Source organism: Schistocerca cancellata, chromosome 9, assembly GCF_023864275.1.
Source record: "Schistocerca cancellata isolate TAMUIC-IGC-003103 chromosome 9, iqSchCanc2.1, whole genome shotgun sequence".
Classification (NCBI taxonomy): Eukaryota; Metazoa; Arthropoda; class Insecta; order Orthoptera; family Acrididae; genus Schistocerca; species Schistocerca cancellata.
The window spans coordinates 133,950,088-133,969,187 of record NC_064634.1 but is presented as its reverse complement, the minus strand read 5'-3'; the positions used below and the strand labels follow the sequence as shown (position 1 = coordinate 133,969,187).

General features: G+C 41.4%; 1 protein-coding gene across 1 annotated transcript in view; it reads left to right on the top strand.

Moving 5' to 3' along the window:
• Window positions 1–19,100, top strand: part of LOC126101044 (T-complex protein 1 subunit zeta) — a 63,611-nt gene that overhangs the window by 40,459 nt on the left and 4,052 nt on the right. The window contains exons 6-8 of the mRNA XM_049911708.1: window positions 3,518–3,677; window positions 4,141–4,320; window positions 4,467–4,614. Of these exons, the coding sequence (XP_049767665.1) occupies window positions 3,518–3,677; window positions 4,141–4,320; window positions 4,467–4,614 (488 nt within the window). The remainder of the gene's footprint in view (window positions 1–3,517; window positions 3,678–4,140; window positions 4,321–4,466; window positions 4,615–19,100) is intronic.

The window sequence follows — 19,100 nt, the reverse complement described above, 5'->3', positions numbered from 1 at the left end:
TTAGTAATGTAGGTCACTTTCAAATTTATGAAAAAATAACAAGCATGTTGAAAAACACTCGTTACATTTCTCCAACCTGCTGGTGACCTAGCATTGGCCTTAAAAAATTTGTAAAGTTGTAAGCTTTTAAATATATTAAGTTTTTGTGAATGGACACACAAATAACTGGTAAATCAGAAAACTTTTTACTGTGATGCGAGTCACTCCAATAAGTTCATCCAGGTCTGACACCCACAGCCTCAGATGCAGGGGTCTCAAGTGAGCATATTTAAATATCAGTTATTATAGGTGGACAAATTAATCTTAAGTGTGAAAAATTTATTTCATTTTATTAATTGATTCTTGAAAGAGTATAATATATCGTATTTATTTGTGCAGCTAACCACCAGCTCAGAGTGGTAATGCTCTGTGTGTTTGCAGTAGCTTGCTTGAAATCTGAACGTAAATGAAAATACTGCAACCCATCACCATCATGTATTGCTGACCATCACTGACATACAACACTCAGTCCATTTGGCATCATTTGCACTGGTCATATTTTTTTGTGGTGCAACCATTTGTCATTCTGCTTGTAGTATGTGTTTTTAATTGAAGTAGTGCTCAGTTACTTAATCGAAAATATGAATTCATGTAGGGGCCGAAAATTATTTAAGTTGCCAGTTCATTTGATGAGATACACCTTAGTAAAAACTCTTCAAAAATTTTCAGAGCTGAGTTATGACTAACAAGATTCAGTAGTGTTATGGTCCAATGTAAATTTTCCAGATGATCAAGAAAGAACCATTTGTTGGCGTCACAGTTACTTTTATTTAAAATTTTTTGAAAGCTGCCAAAGAACTTTTTATCCTTTCAGAATACACAGGCAGATGGTTTTAGAAATCCGTCTGGTCAGTAAGTTTATCTTTGTCTAAATCATTAAGTGCTAGGAAAATAAATGGGAGACTAGGCAATAAACTGTGTACAACATGTGACATTTGTGAACAAAAACTGAAATAATGATGGAAATGAAAGTGACGTCAGTGACCTGGAGGTGACATTTTGAGAGTCAGTGCTAAAAAGTCAAAGTATCAAGTACGCAAATAAAACTTCAGATGATTTGATATGCTGCCCCAAAAACTTCATTCACACACACCTTAGTAAATATCATATGGCAAATGGAAGCAAGAAAAAGTGAAACGTGTTTGGAAGAGAAAGTGCATCAGGCATTGGATTGTAGTGTTGAAATTTGACAGTAGGAAGGATAAAAATGAACGATTAAATTGTTACAAAGACCAAAGAGTTTGATGCCATGAAATTGTTAATGAAAGAAGTAGCTGGTGCAAGGAGATCTGAAAAAATCAAAACTGTAACTTTAGCTGCTCCCTCTTGGTCAAAAGAAAAAAATATGCCAGAATTCAGTGTTAGTTTGATAGGCAAGGAAACTGAAAAGATAGAGAAGTATTTTATCAATTCCGAAGACAAAAAGAAATTAAATGAATACTGATGTAGCTGTATAGTTTGTTACTGATTTTTACCAAAATGATGACTAAATTCTAATGTTGCCAGGAGCAAAAGACAAACTTAGCATTCAGAAGAAAGTGTATACGCAAAAAAGACTTGGCATCTGCAGTCTTTGGGAACCGTACTCTTGTTGTGTATGGGAGAACCCCAACATTAACATTATTTTTTCTAAATTTTGTTCACTAACTCCAAAGTGGTTTATTTTAGATGGTACTGCATGCACTCATTCAGTGTGTGTGTGTGTGTGTGTGTGTGTGTGTGTGTGTGTGTGAGAGAGAGAGAGAGAGAGAGAGAGAGAGAGAGAGAGAGAGACCACCAAAATGTAAAACTGCTTTTGGATGTGAAACATACAGGGAAATTACAGTTTTCTATGTGTGTGACTCAGAAAACTACGACTGCATGCTTAATCACTGTCATGATTTTTATTTTCAGTGAGTCTCTTTCATGTTTGACGACAACACCAGGACTTTGACCCCCATTTCTTACATTATGGCAGTGTGTTTACCCGACACATGAATTGTTGATTTGTCAGAAAAGATGTCATTTGGAAAAAGTGTGCACTGTGTGTTATGGTCACAGGGATGCAATTACTGCAGTAACTGCAACTTGTAAGGCTTGATATTCAGGGTTCCCCCCCCCCCCCCCCCCCCCCCCCCTCCTGAACATGTCACACCATTGTTTGGGAAGTTGAAGTTCCTGGTGGACTTTCAGGGTTTCTTTGTGGATGTATTGTGGGTACCCTTGACGTTGTTACTGGATGTGCATGGCTGACCAGTGCTCTTCCCTTTCCACATGCAACAAAGTTCAAAGAATTTTATGCGCGTCATAAATCTGCTTGTGCAGAGGCAGCATCTCGCTGAATCAATTGCAAAATGCACGTTGCACTTGAAAAATGGAGTGACTTGGTGCAAATTCCAACACACACAATAATTTCTCTTGTGGTGTTGTCACCATGTTATTAAAACAAACAACAGTACAGCTGTGCCAAAACTTTGTTCCATCATCTGTCCAGGGACATGTGCAATTCGTTTCTATCTTTTTACAGTTTGTCTGTAACAAACAATTTAAACCTGTTTTTTCTTTTTGAATTGCCTGGTATTAATGTATTATTTTCTTCTCACATTGAGAATAGAGTATGTTTGTTACCACACTTTGTAAAATATATACAATTTAATGATTCTAAAATAGTCAGGTTTTAATGTCCTGCTTTCATGAAAGCACTGCTCTGCTTTTGATAATTTTGTCTTTGTATGCAATGTGCAAAAATATGGCATGCAGTAAGGAAACTCATGTAGAGTGAGTATTGGGCAAATGCTAAAATGGAGAACAAAATGGAGAGGCTGGGAGTCTGAAATTGGCTTTCAGATTGATTCTTGACAGCTTTGGCATTAAGTGTTGGGTTACATCCTCTTTGCACACATTTGATATACTTTAGTTCTCAGAGGAGAGTGGTACAGACAGAACAGAAGTGCTAGGATACAATTATAACTAAATGTCGTATGAGAGATGGTTCGATATGCACTAAGATAAGTAAAAACTGTTTGATATTTCATATCATTATCAATACTACAGGTGAATGTGACCTGTCATAAGTTACATGCTTTTAAACCTAAAACAAGAATTTTTTTTCTCGACATTTGTATTTCTAGCCTTACATATCTTGAAGGGATATAGTTTGTCCACGTAATTTAGTTTTAATAATATTATGAAAAGGGTAGATTGCTACTCACTGTACAGGTGATGTGGTGAGCTGCAGACAGGTACAGCAAAAAGGGCTCTTACATGCTGAGATTTCAGCCAAAGCTTTCATCAGAAAAGAATAGAAAACCTCTCTCTCTCTCTGTCTCTCTCTCTCTCTCTCGTCGTCGTCGTGACTGGAGAGAGCAGTGTGAGTAACAGTCTGTCCTTTCCATAATATTTTTGATATTCTAGCCTGAACTTTCCATTATTTAATTTTAAGGTTTTCTCCTTATTAAATATGCTTTCCAATTACAAAAATGATTTCTTATGTTGACAGTGAAGTGAACTCTGGATTTTTCTACAAGTCTGCTGAAGAACGTGAGAAATTAGTGGCAGCAGAAAGAGAATTCATAGAGCAGAGAGTTAAAAAGGTTGTAGAACTTAAGAAAAAGCTCTGTGATAATACTGACAAAAATTTTGTAGTTATTAATCAGAAGGTAAGTTCCAGTATCTGCGTGGCTTTGCCACATTAATAGCATAATCCTTAAATTGTTTTGTGTATCCTAGTTTTGCATAAGTAAGTCATATTACTAACACCCATTTTGGTAATAATGTAGACCAGTGCCAAAAATTCTCGAACTTGTCAAAATAGTAAGGTCAATTGGAAAGTCTAACTACTATTAGCAATCATCCCCATATGTCCATGTACTCCGGGAGGTACATGGAATTCAGTCTAAGAAAACTCACATATGCCAATGGGACTTTGTTTCGTTGTTTTGAACATATATGTTTGGTTTCATCAGTTTCTTTTTGTAAATCTTCTTTTGTTCTGAACATTTGTTGTTGATCAAATCGGATATGGGGTTTTGAGGTTTCAGTGGGTATCAGTTATTGTTGCTGGTTTTTCGTGAAATACCATTTGTGTTGGAGGTCTGCTTCAGGAAGAATATTGCCTTTCAGGGAATTGACCCTATGTCATTAGATATGCTCGCAAAGGAACACATCATTGGGCTGAGACGAGCTAAAAGGCGAAATATGGAACGATTGGCATTGGCCTGTGGAGGAGTTGCTGTGAACAGTGTTGATGATTTAACTGAAGAAAGCCTTGGATTTGCTGGACTTGTATATGAGCATGTATTGGTAAGCAAATATTTTTATACTGCTTTGGTCTAAGTCTTACTTTTGTGTAAGAGAAATTATAACAATACTTTATACGGCAGTTTACAATTGCAGAATGTTCATAGAAAATAAACATTCTTTGATAGCTATGTTTATCCATTTTCTAGGGCGAAAACAAATTCACATTCGTCGAGGAATGCAAAGGACCAAGAAGTGTCACCATACTGATTAAAGGTCCCAATAAACACACCCTTACACAGATAAAAGATGCAGTTAGGGATGGGTTACGTGCCATCAAAAATGCTATAGATGATGGTAAGTTAGTATCTTCAGCTTTATGTTTGCATTGAATATCAAAGCATGTAGTGTTCTTTTATGGTGTAACAGAATTACTTGTATGCAGGTAAGGGCTGTGACTGCCTGATTTCGGCAGTATATATGTCATTACCCAAGAATTGTCTTGTGTATAGATTTTATGCACTTTGTTACACTATTCTGAAATCGAAGTACCTTTTTCTCCACTTTTACTGTAACTGTGGTGCATAAAAGTTGGTTCCTTTTCCATGAATTGCATTTGAAAGCTTCAATGTTCAGAACATGTAAATGTTTATTCCATTGGAAGGGAAGAGAGACCTCGCCAACCACAAATCCCCCAAGGGGCCCACCACTCTTTGGTGGGTTTGTGCTTATCTACCATGGGGCCCCAGCCTTTGCAGCATTTTTTCCCTTCCATGCTGCATGTCTATCCTCTGGCTTTTCTATTTCCCTTCCCTTGGGGAACATGTCTGGGATATTATTGGGAATGACCTGCATTCTGTCGCTGACGTGCGAACTCACCTCTGGTTTTCACTCTGTTTTCCTTTCGTTTCCCTTCTTCTCTCATTCCTCCACTTCGGCGTTTGAGGATCGTCTTCTTTCCTTGTTCCTCCCTGTGTGCTCCCGAAGGCCGACCAATGTGTCTGACGCGAACAGGTGACTGGGTAACACACAATTCCCAGCCCCTGGTCGACAGGTAGGGCTCGCACGTATCCCCTGGTACAGGCCAGGCATAGGGAGGGATGATTGCCTGATCTGTAACCTTCCCAAATGGCCAGTTGGTCCCTCTGTCAGGTGTTGGGAGATGTGACCTGAGGTGTGAACAATCACCTAAGGCGGGTGCACCCCCTTTTGAAGGGGGCCCCCAGTTGGAAGGAGTGTGCCATTGGAGACGCGGGCAATCTTGGGGATTTCCTCACAATGAGTCAGTTATCTTCCCACTCAACATCTACCAAACGTAAACGCAATTGGGGCTTCCCGTGTGCCACGGGTTCCTCGTGGTCTCACATACTGAAGATGGTCAGTACTTCGCCATAGTAAATCCGTTTATTACTAAGAAAGGTGTAGATGCAAGTGTTGGCCCTGTGAAAACCTGTTCTCGTTTACAGACTGGCACTTTGCTTTTGGAGTCCACTTCTGATTCCCAAGCACAACTGCTTCTGCCTCACTTCTCCACAGTTACCCTGTTCATGTTGAGGCCCATAGGACTTGGAATTCTTCCTGTGGTGTAATTTACACCAGGCTGGTAGACGGTCTAACCAAGGCCAAAATACAATCTTAACTTCTCTGATCAGGGTGTCATTGTCATTCATCATGTCAGAAAAAGGTAGATTTCACCTTAGTGCCCACCCACACTCCCTTACTCAACTTTGATAGTGGTGCTTCCGTCCAAGCTCAAAGCAGGCTTTCAAATTATCACTGTTCGGCCATACCTTCCGAACCAGACGTGCTACTACCAGTGTCATCGTTTCACCACTCTAGAACATCTTGTCAACACCCAACCAAATGTGTCACATGTGGTAGGGATACACATGAGGGTGATTGTCTACCTCCTTGTCCCTGCTGTGTCAACTGCAATGGTGGCCATGCCGCCGCCTCTCTGGAGTGTTCAATGTATCGTGATGAGCGGGCTGTTCAAGATATGTGGGTATAGGAAAAGGTGCCTTACCAAGTCACTCACAACTTAACGGCTTGTCACAAACCCTGCGTTCTCCCTATAGTTCGCTTCTTGTTACCCCTCACTCACTGAAGAACATGGCCATACAGACATGTGACCTCCAATTCAGCTCTGAGGTTGTGAAATCGTCCAATGTCAAGGTCGCATCACCATCCCCTCGTCCAGCTGTGCAACAAGCAATCAAACTCTTGCCTCAAGGGGCGAAGCCACAAGCTTCACAACTGGTTGGCTGGAAAGGACAGAAGGAGTATTCCCGTGAAGACGTCCTCCGGCCCTCCAGCTAAACGACACCAGAGTCTTCATCTAACCAGAAAAGAGCTCGAAGAAGTCCACCAAAAGCAAATGACCTTCTCCTTCGCCACCTCGAACATTCTTCTTCGATGGTGTCAGCCCATGATACCTTAGCCTGGCCAGGCTCCGTGTCGCCGGTGTGCACCAACAGCCGCTTTTCGGTGTTGGACTCCACAGACCAACCGCACAAGCAAGCTGATGCTTTTGTGGACCCCATGGAGCAGAATCATCCTGCTTCTGTGCCCTGTAGTAGTGCCTCTGCTCCAGCTGTCACTCTGCAGCTGCTGAGGTGACACCTCTACATCTCTTCATCATGACTCTCCTCCAATGGAACATCCATGGCCTTCGGTCCCACGAAGAGGATTTATGGCTTCTTTTACTGTCGCAACGTCCCCTTGTATTCTGCCTTCATGACCGCTTTGAACTTCCACGTTTCTTACCGATTCGTTTTGAACTTCCCCCCTGAGGTTGGCATTCCCCCTCATGGGGGTGTCGTGTTGCTCATACAGGATGACATTCATACTCAACCCATCTCCCGGACTACCTATTTTCAACCTGTTGCAGTTCGCCTTTTCTTTCCCCACCTGACTTATTCCCTCTTTACCATGTATGTCCCTCCATCATTTGCTGTCACCAGGGCAGACTTCTTTCAACTTATTGGGCAGCTACCTCCCCCATTTTTGCTACTCGGTGACTTTAATGCATATCATCCCTTTTGGGGTTCTCCCAGGACCTGTCAGAGAGGTGCCCTCTTGGATGACCACATTAACCAACTTAACCTCTTCTGCCTCAATACTGGGGCACCCACTTTCCTTCCTGACTCCTCGCACACCTAGTCCCATTTGGACCTATCCTTCTGCATTGCCCAGCTTGTCTGTTGTCTTGAGTGGTCCGTTCTTTCTGACATTTACTCAAGCGGCAATTTTCTGTGTGCTACCCGTTTGCTGACTCCTACCCCATCTGCGTGCACGCCTAAATGGCAGCTTTCTAAGACTGACTGGCAGCTTTACTCCTCCCTGGTAACCTTCGAAGAACAGGATTTCCTCAGTTGTGATGACAAGGTGGATATCTCACAAATGTTATCCTTACTGCTGCAGAACATTCCATCCCCTGCACTTCCTCTACCACGTTGTGTCCCAGTCCCTTGATGGACTGAGGCATGCCGTGACAAAATTTGTGCACATAGACAAGCTCTCCACGTTTTAACTGCCACCCTACACTGGCGAACCGCATTCATTATAAAAAGATGCATGCAAAGTGTCGTTGCGTTCTTCGGGATATCACGAGCTAGCTGGCTTTCATTCACTAGTCCTTTTAACAGTTCCATACTTCCTCTGTTGTGTGGGCCAACCTCCGACGGCTCTCTGGAATATTCAACCCATCTTCCGGACTACCTGTTTCCAAGCTGTTGCAGTTCGCCTTTTCTTCCTCGCCTGACTTTTTCCCTCTGTACCATATATGTCCCTCCATCATTCGCTGTCACTGATGTCATTGTGGACCCTATTGGTATCTCAAACACCTTGGGCTGCCATTTTGTGGAAGTTTCGAGCTCTTCCCACTATCACCCTGCCTTCTTCCATCAGAAATGGAGCGGAGGAGGCTCTGGCGACACCCATCTTTTCTCCAAATAGTTAGTGCTACAACAATACTGCCTTTACTATGAGAGAGCTATATCATGCTCTCAGTTCATCCCAATCCTATGCCCCAGGGCCAGAAACCATCCATATTCAGATGTTGCAGCACCTTTCTCTTGCGGGCAACACGTACAACTGCGTCTGGGCTGAGGGCACACTTCCTGGATGCTGGCTTGAAGCCACAGTCCTACTCATACCTAAGCCTGGTAAGGACAAAAACCTTCCTTCTAGCTACCGCCCCATCTCTCTTATTAGCTGTGTTTGCAAGGTCATGGAACGTATGATTTATGCCCGGCTGGTGTGGTGGCTTGAGTCGTGCCATTTACTAACGAATGCACAGTGTGGATTTAAAGTGCGGCGTTCTGCAGTTGAACATCTCGGTACTTTGTCCACTCATGTCATGAATGATTTTCTGTGGAAATCCCGGACTGTGGCCATGTTTTTCAATTTGGAGAAGGCGTACAACACCTGCCTTTAGAACTGGTATCCTCTTTACTCTTTACATGTGAGGCTTCTGCGGGCGCCTGCTCTGTTTTCTTCGGGCATTTTTACAAGACCAAGTTTTAAAGGTGTGTGTGAGTTCTACCATGTTGGATACATTTATCCAGGAATATAGTGTGCCTCAGGGTTCTGTCCTGAGCATCATCCTCATTGATCGTGATTAACCCTATAATGGCCTGTCTCCCGCCTGACATCTCTTTCTCTCTTTTTGTTGACGATTTTGCTATGTATTGCAGTTCATCATGGACCTGTCTTGCTGAGGGGTGTCTGCAGCACTGTCTTGATCGTCTTTGCTCCTGGAGCATCGACAATGGCTTTTGCTTTTCCATCGACAAAACAGTCTGTATGAATTTCTGTCAGTGCAAATGGTTTCTCCCGCAATCTCTACATCTGGGGCCTGTTGCCCTTCCTTTCTTTGAAACTACGAAATTTCTGAGGCTAATGCTCGATAGGAAACTCTTGGTCTTCCCATGTGTCTTACCTGGCAACCCACTGTACGATGTTCCTCTGTGTCCTACATGTCCTCAACGGTACTTCCTGGGGTGCCGATAAAACCACCCTCCTCCATTTGTACCGGTCCCTTGTCCGTTTGAAACTCGACCATGGGCACTTTTTGTACGCGTCTGCATGCCCTTTCCTCTACACCATCTCAACACTAGCCACCATCATGGCATCCGTTTGGCCACGGGCGCCTTTTACACCAGCCCAGTTGAGAGTTTGTATGCTGAAGTTGCTGAACTACCACTGTCCTACCGCCGTGACTTTCTCCTCAGCAGGTATTCATGCCGTTTGTCTGCCATGCGTGGCCACCCCTTCTGTGCCTGCTCCTTTGATGATTCCTTTGATTGTCAGTATGGGATTGGTCCCTCTTCTTTGTTACCTCATGGAGTCCACTTTCGCCACTTGATGTGGCAGCGTAACTTCACACTATCTGCAACTTTACCTGTGGGTGTGAACACTTCACCACCTTGGCTTTGTGAAGCGGCCCATGTTAACCTTGGCCTTCATTCGCTTCCTAAGGACACCACTCCAGCCTCGGATCTATCGCCTCCAGTTTCACGACCTTCGCATGGGACTTCGCAGCAGTACACTGATGGCTCTCGGACTGACCATGGGGTCGGGTGTGCCTTAGTCATTGGCACCCGTGTCTTTCGATATCAGCTTCCGGCACACTTCTCAGTATTTACAGCCAAGCTCTTCGCCTTGTATCAGGCCATGGAGTACATCCGGTGACTCAGCCCTTTCAATTGTGTCCTCTGCTCACACACACTCAGTACCCTTCAAAGTCTATGTGCACTGTACACTGCCCATCCCTCAGTGCAGTGGGTCCAGGAAAACTGTAACTTCCTCACTCTTGGTGGAGCCGGTGCCCTATTTCTGTGTGTCCCTGGTCATGGCGGTATGCCATGAAATGAAGCAGCTGCCAAGGTTGCAGTCCCTGTACCTCAGCCTGCAAGTACCTATATTCCCTCCGATGATCTCTGCATAGCCATCTGTCAGGGGGTGGTGTCCCTTTGGCATCACCAATGGTCCTCCCTTCATGGGAATAAGCTTCAGCTTATTAAGCCCCTCCCAGCGCCTCGGACACCACCTCTCTGCCCTCCTGCCAGGAGGAGATTATTTTAACTCGGCTGCGTACGTGGCACTACCTTTTTAGCCATCGTCATTTGCTAAGTGGCGCTACCCCACCACTTTATAAATATTGTGCCCAAATTTTAACTGTTCGCCACTTTCCAACTTGGGTTTGCCGCTTGCTTTATCAGCAGTTTTAGCGAGTGACATAAGGGCTGTCAACCGCGTTTTACTTTTTATCCACCGAAGCAATATGGCAAAGGCCATTTAATTTTAGTTTTGGACCTCCATTCCTGTATGGTTTTTATGCCCTTTTTCCACATGCCTGTTTTTAGCTGTCTACTCTTCTGTCCATTGGGACTGATGTACAGTCGTTTAGCTTCTCTTTGTGTTCATGTTCCATACTTCTGACTTGGGCTCTTATGACCCCAGTTGTTTTGTGCACCCTAAAGCAAAACAAACAAACAAACAACCACAAATCTGGAGGCAAAAAGTATTGGAAAGAGATCTGTAATAGCAGTTGGCTAACAGCTGGTACTCCAATTCTGGAGTACCCACATAGTTTGTGCTTGAACTTCCACTTTAACAGCTTACCATATTTTAATTTTATTTATTTATTTATTTTATGAAGGAGGAGTGAAGGTTGAGGAACTATATTTGCTTTTAAATAAATTGGAACTGCCTTTCCTTTGAGCATGACTGGCCAGGCTGGGGAAAAGAATCCAGTTGACTACAAACAAGGCTCTCTTACATACCAGTCCAAGTGGTGGTAACTATAGTGGCCATCACAAAATTTTGTGTGTTTGTGTGTGCTTTCAATCTTTTGTGGTATGGTGCATTGATGAGTGTTTGGTAGTGATGGAAATGCAGGAGCAAGGGCCAATGCGTAGTGCTACTCTGGTCGAAGTGTGTAAAGGGCAAAAAAAAAAAAAATCTTAAATGGTCTTATCGAATGTATTGAAACATTTTTTTACTGATCTAGCCAACACTGAAGAAGCCAGGAATAACTTAAATTTTGCGTAAGTTCATAAAATGACAAAATCTTTGCAGTATTTCTGAATGCTTTGCATTCCTTATGAACAGTGTAGTAACAGTAGCAGAATCTCTAGAGGTGGGCACATGTTTTGATTCTCCAAGAAATTGATATAAATGAAAACAGAAATTGCAGTTTTTGATGATTTTGACAAAAAGTTAGTGTCTAGAACTGTACTTGAGAGTACAACAGAGGAGAGCATTCAGCGGCTAAAAATACAAGGTGTTTCAAAAAGGACTTTACAACTTTAAAAATTCATATAAATTTATTGAAAGAAGGTATAGAGCTGGATCTAGTGTTATTTTGTAGGGAAACATCAAGTCTTTTTTTACCTTAAACTATAAGATGTGTATGTGGCTTTCGTTGGTTATCCTATCGGAAGTCTATTTCTTCCCAAACTCGTTGTAGTGTTGCAGGTGTAACTTGCCTAGTGGCAGTGTAAATTCTTGCTCTAAGTTCAGGTAGAGAAGGCAGCACAAGAGGTACAAACATGATATCCTTGATGAATCCCCCCACAAAAATATCGAGTGGTGTCAGGTCTGGGGAATGTGGGGGCCATGCAATTGGTGCATCATTGCCAGTCCATTGACCTGGAAAGTGGTCACTGAGAAACTCCTGGATGCCAGCCAGGTAATAGGGTGGTGCACCATCTTGCATGAAGTAAACATTTCGTTCTTGGTCGTCCTCATCGATCCATGGTATCAAAAATTGTTGTAACATATCCAGGTACACTATCCCATTGATAGTTCTCTCACAGAAAGAAAGGGGCTGTATGCTTTGTTCTTGCTCAGTGCACAAAAAAATTCAGTTTAGGGCTATCACGAACATGTTGCAATGTTTGATTGGATTTTCACTGCCCCAAATCCTACAATTTCGTGTGTTTACCTTGCCACATTAGTTGAAAAGATGATTTTGTTCAAAAAATATTCATCCTTATGTAATCGATTTAACATATCTGCACAGAAATTCTTGTGAGCAATTTTATCAATATGTTATGGCTTGTACGATCGTCAATCTGTACAGTTTTCGAATGTAAATGGTTTCTTAACACATGCCAAACAATTGTATGTGGGATTTGCAATTTGTGAGATGCACGCAGTGCTGATTTCGTAGGGCTGTTGATAAAATGTTGTCCCACTTGCTCAACAACATTGTCAGATGTGCTTGGATGACCTGATGATTTCCCATGTATTAGGGAGCACCCTGTTTCTACAAAACAGTTATGCCACTTATAAATCCTAGGCCTACTAGGAGGATCTTTAGCGTACTTGGTGTGGAAATTATGCTGAACTTTTGTTGCCGACTTTGGTTCTTCAAACCAAAACACACATGCTCGGGTCCAGTGAAGGCAGCCATCTTTAACGCAACTGCTGCTGGCACTCCTTATGATGTGATTCGGCACTAGCGAACTACGCAAGACAAAACTTGACGTATTTCCCTACAAATTGACACTACAATCACCTCTGTAGATACTGTGAATTAATTTATATAAATTTTCAAAGTTGTGAAGTCCTGTTTGAAACACCCTGTAGGGAGGGTGATCTCTGTGAAAAAATTAATTACCGTATTTACCCAAATCTAAGCCGCACTTTTTTTCCGGTTTTTGTAATCCAAAAAACCGCCTGCGGCTTAGAATCGAGTGCAAAGCAAGCGGAAGTTCTGAAAAATGTTGGTAGGTGCCGCCACAACTAACTTCTGTCGTCGAATATATGTAGCGCTACACAGACATGCTTTGTAGGCACAAAGATAAATACTGGCGCCAAAACCTCTGCGTCAGTAAATAAATTAAAAAAAAGGTGGAAGACGAGCTTTTTTTTCTCCGCCCCGAGTTTCGACCACTGCATTGTCATACATTATCCAACGAAGTAAATACAAATTCCGTATTGTTCATCTTCGAATGTATTAGAATTTCAATGTGCTACGAAAATCCGACTGGCAAGACTGTTTGGGATGTTTTTCAATATGGCCAACTCTACGTTCTGAATTTTTTCCTACCTGTGAGAAGAGATGCTTGCAAATAGTAACCTGATGAAATGTGAATCACAAGCAGTATTCTCTTCACCATTCACAATAAGAATAATACGAATATAAACATTTTGCCATGTGTTCTTCCGTGTTTGTTCCTATCTCATTTAAATCCTGTATGCCTAATAAACTACGAAACTAGAGTGAGACAACAGCAAACACGGAAGAATACACTTATCGTGTCATGTTTATATTCGTATTATTCTTAGCCTAATAGTGATACAGTCAGAAATGAACCACGGCAACTGACTAGATTTTTAAATCTAAGATGACTCTAATTTCTGTGCAGAATTTGATGTACTAAAGAAGCGGCCGCATAGATTTTCAAACGGAGAAAAATTTTCACCTAACTCTCGTTCAGAACATGTTCTATCATACGCAGCCTATTATTTGGTTCTTGTTGATCATTCTCAAAGAAAGCAGCAGTGTAAGTAACAACAAATAGCAGTCTCTTGACATTGCTTCGCTAATGAGACGATTCGCCTCTTTTTAGTTGTAAGCGGCGGTAGCGCGCACAAAAGCAAGCCATGCCGCGAACGGCAACAGGCCGTAAACACGCACTATCAGAATGCGACAAACAATGCATGACACAGTACAGTGATGCATTTTCAGCTTAGAGTGACGTAAACACCTATAACAGAGAAAACGGCACTTATCAGATCAAACAAAATAAGCAATCGATTCAAACCAGACGAAGCACGTGAAAAAGGAAGGGTACCCGTATAAATACGGACGGAGCGCCTGACGCATAGCAATGGCTACCTGGTAAAGCTTACGACTCGAACCAAACTACTGTAGCTGTATTGTCATTCATTCGACCTAAATTGTGTCTCATATTACAATGGACCAACTTTGTTTCGATTTGGAAGTGCGGCCTAAAACTTTTCTCTCCCCTTGAATTTCGAGTCTCAAATTTCAGGTGCGGCTTAGATTCGGGAAATCTTTTTTTCCTTCGTTTCGAGTCTTATTTTTCAGGTGCGGCTTAGATTCGGGTAAATACGGTATTCTGGCTCCGAGATCTCAATTCTTTTTCTTCTCCGTACACTTGATTTTTGATTCAGAAAGTATAATGCTGTACAAAAATTTTTCATGGCATTGCAGCAGCAACAATAATGTAGTTTTGTGTAAAGTGCACTTACTGTGCATGGAGAACGGAACAATAGTCTTGTAGTATGCTTCAATAAAAGGTGGGTTTCACAAAACCATGTGCAAAAATTTATTTTACTAGCCTTTAACTGCGATATTGACCTGAAAGTACGTACAGTTTGTTTAGTAGAGTGTGTATCAGTGATTTAGGTAATGAGTGAATTGACAAAGGGTCAGTAAGAGTTGCATTTAAATTTCTGGAGGTAGGAAATATTCTTCATCCTATCAAGGTGAGTTATTGGAACTACAATCCTGGCGGCAGCACACAACTACTCACGCACTCTCTTTCATGACTAAAATGCATTTGTACATGACACAGTACCATATTGGTATGTCAGATTTGCTATGTCATAGTTCTCTTAACTTTTTCACTGGAAATTCCTATGAGATCAAACAGAACACACATTCATCAGTGAAGACACATTTCATTACAAAGGCGGAACAGTTTCACAACACTACAGGAGAGATTTCTCCCGCAGTTCTGTGAAGAACAGTGAGTACAGAAGGGATGCTGAATAAAGTCCTATCTTGAACCCGATGCTACTTAGGGCACTTATATGTAGTGCATGCCGATGGTTCAGTCAGTTAAGGCGTAGACTGACAAGTTAGTAAGGGTATGGGCAAGAGTAGCATTTTAATGGAAAATTTTTGCTTCTCAAACATGTGATGGACTCTTTCACATGTGTTTGGTATACAACACATGATTGTAAAATTTGCATTCTTTACAAGCAGAAGAAAGAACAAAGTGACTGTGAAACTGTTGTTGATACACTCCTTTCCACATATGTTTTTAGTGAATGGTTGAGTTACAATATGCATGTGAACATGGACTACTGTGTTATTCTGTTGGTGTTTGCATGAACAGCAATGATAGGTACTTTGCTGGATAGTTTAATTACGCACAGCTGGACCCCCTTTAACCCTCGAGCACGTGTGCCTGTGTATAAAGTGCGCCAACCAAAAATAAAATGATTTGGTGCAGTTCCGTTGTTTCGCAATTGCAAACCTATACCTATTTCTTCATTATTTGCTTCATGTAAAACAGCAATAAATTGTGTTGTCACACATCCAAGTGAGCAATAGTAATTTAAAATACAAAGTGAGCTAGGTGAGAAAAAAATTTTATCCGTGAAAAAAAATGACCCCGCTTCTAAACTAGCAACATAATCCCACATTGAGGGAGTTGTCTAAGAGATCATTGGTGATCAAATAAGCAGCTGGCTGGGATCTGATGCAACTGCACTGCTTAATGCTTAGAGTGGGCCATTACTGTCTCTCTAACACCCATTCTTGGCAACAGAGTGCTATAGTCAAAATTTATTTCATTATTGTGTAATAAAACAGTGGTATAGCCATATTATGTAATCTTATTTTCTTGTTTTTTAACTAAACTAAGGTTGAACTCTGATTTTTATCATACATGACTTACCTGGGTAACATAAAGAAAGCTATTCATTACATGTGTACAAAGTGCACCGCGCACATACTCAAGGGTTAAAGATAGCATTGTCGATTTTTCTCTATGTAGTCAGGACCTCACAGAAGCACCATGCTGAATCAACAGTCTCTTATTATATAAACGACTGATTTTGGGACACATAAGTTCCATCTTCTGGTGTAAAGTCTAATAATGAAAATATTATGTTAGAAGGCAATGGGAGTGGATCCTCATCCCATTGTTGTCATGAAACAGGTGTTCCATGTCAAAATGATAAAAGTGGCACTTAGAAAAATCTGAAAAAACCAACATAACAGCTGGATACCAAAAGTCATCAGTATCTTGAAACTTGTAAAATGCAATAAAGAGGAGAAGAAAAATCACATATTGCTTGGAATTACACAACTTGCATAAAAAGAATTCCCCTTGGTTCCTGATCAGGAACACTTAACAGGAAAACTATGTAATAGTAAATACTACTCGTGGGTACAGAGGTCACGCATGACCCGTAGTGCAGGTGGAGTATGAAACATACGTGATTGCTGAACTGTTTAAGTTGGAAAAGCAGGCAGAAACAGCAGAAGAGATGGAAACAATCTTTTTGTAATGGAATTCAGTGCATCCATTAATTTTATTGAGAGAATGGGAATGAAGTCTTTTTAAGATTTCAATTTCTTTCAGGACATTTAATATCCAACCTCTCTCTAGAGTGTGTAAAAAAAAAGCACTCCATCTTCAGGCCACAAGTGGCGCATTGGGACCATCCGACCACCGTGTCATCCCGAGTGGAGGATGCGTATAGGAGGGGCACGTGGTCAGCACACCGCTCTCCCCATAGTTATGATGGTTTTCTTTGACCAGTGCCGCTACTATTCGGTCGAGTAGCTCCTCAATTGGCATCACAAGGCTGAGTGCACACCGAAAAATGGCAATAGCGCATGGCGGCTGGCCATGCCCGACAGCACTTAATTTTGGTGATCTCACGGGAACGGGTGTATCCACTGCGGCAAGGCCGTTGCCCTAGAGTGTGGAAGACATTTAAATAATTGCTAACCTGCTGCAGCTGATGCTGATTGTCAATCAAATGCATTGTCAAAGCTGACCTGGAATTGGCCAGGTCTTTGTGTTTTTTAAACCTTGTATCAAAATTCCTGCACATCTGACTGATGTATCTGCTCTTTAACTACTGGCTTGTATTGCACTCAGCAAGATACATGCCAGTGTCCCTTAACCTACTGTACAATACATGCCAGTGTCCCCTAAGCTACTGCCAAATATTCTGGTGTAAAAAATGCTGGAGCTATGTTTGCTGACATCAGTTTCTCTCCAATCCTTTCAGATACCTATCCCATGCTCTCCCAGCCTTCACTAGTATTTTTTTTTTTTAAATTCAAATTCTCAATCATATGATTGGAAAGAAACTTACATCAACTTACATCATAGCTGCACAATAAGGAGAACTCTTTGTTTAAAAGTTCCAAACTTCCACATACGTCTAAGCTTAACAGTTTGACATATTTAGAATGTATCATTGAATCTCTTTTTCTTTGAAGGAAAAGGACCCAGAATGACAGCTAATTTGCAATCCTAAGTCAACAAGCAGCACACTTCTGTATGTACCTAGAAAGATACCAGTGTATAATTTAAGAAGTGTAGCTTCCACAAAGTGAAGCCAACAGCTCAATCGTTCAAAACCGTTTCCCTAGATAAAATCAACCAAATTGTACTTGTATGTTCATGACATTGAGAGACTTTGTGTACCAGCTGAAGGTATGATGCACAGTGGGTTGTAATTTAGAGTCTCTCCTGAATCATATTTTCAAGATTATCTGCCAAAGAAATTTTTGTTAAGTGTAGATTACCAGGCAAATCTCTAAAGCCAGTGAGTAGACATGCTCAAGTTCCCTACCTCCTCCTAATTTTTTCCCCCAAATCCCAAGCAACACAGCTAAAGTATCAAGTTGATTTATTCATTCCAGATTTTCAGAACACCTCCAAGTCATGGAAATAGTAAGTTTGGGGATCTGAAAAAGGTGTCTCACCCTCCTCCTTACTGCAGCAGAGATTGTATGGATCCATTTTAGTGCTATCCCATTAATGTGCTGACAACATGTAAGTACTAAATAATCTGTGGGAAGAATATGGGTTGCTTGTTGTGGTAAGGTGCTATTATGAAACCAGCAACTGGAGGGGGGACAATTTGGGGGGGGGGGGGGCATGCTTGGCATTACTAAATCGCAAGGGCTAGTCCTTGTTCAATCTGGAAAAATACATACAGTAAAACCAAGTTTTTACTTCCCTGCATTTTATGTTTTCCTGCTTTTTAGGTTCATTTTTTATCAGTCCAATCAGAAGTGCTATTCTCTCAATGCAGTGCTTTCCCATTGTTAATGATTCTGTGTTACAGTATTTCCCACATTTTAAGTTTTCTTTGACATTATTATTAACTTCAACATTGATTTTTATACAGATCACTGCAAAAAGTGCATTGTATTCCTGCTTAAAGTCAGCCTTGTAACAAAGCAGAAAACACAGACTATACACAGTTATTGATCATGTAATAGCTTTAGAATAAGCGAAACTTTTATTATTGTCGTGTCGGGTCTTGGCCGCCTGTGTTACATGTTTGCAATGCTCGAGAAGCTGGGGAAGTATTCTGAGTCATTGTCTTAATTATGATCAAGCTCTGACGATAGTGATTCTAGTAGCAATCTTACGAGCTGATGTTAGACGTAAACTTTCCTTTTCAAGGCACTCAGTAATATGACGACAATTTCCACCCTCTTTTTCACGTAGGACATCCCTGAATAGAGTGACATCTTTGTTGGCAATAAGCTGTGGGTTTTGTGCCTACTGTTTATGAAGATTGGCAACTTCAGTCTTTTGACGAATACTGTGTTACAAGTTTTATTTACCATAATTTTATGATGATTATCAATAACAAGTCTCATTAGAACATGAATATCTGTTTATGTGGTTTCAGGAAAGTCTTTTGCTTTCATGTTTTATTTACGCCATCAGACATGATTGTAATATTTTGAGGCAGTTCATTGGTAGTGCATCAGGTGACAACGATGAAGGGTTTGATGCTTTTTATACTATGGAGAGACAATTAGAGTTCCTTGCTGTTAGAAAGAAACAAAAACAATTATTTCGGAATTTTGTAAA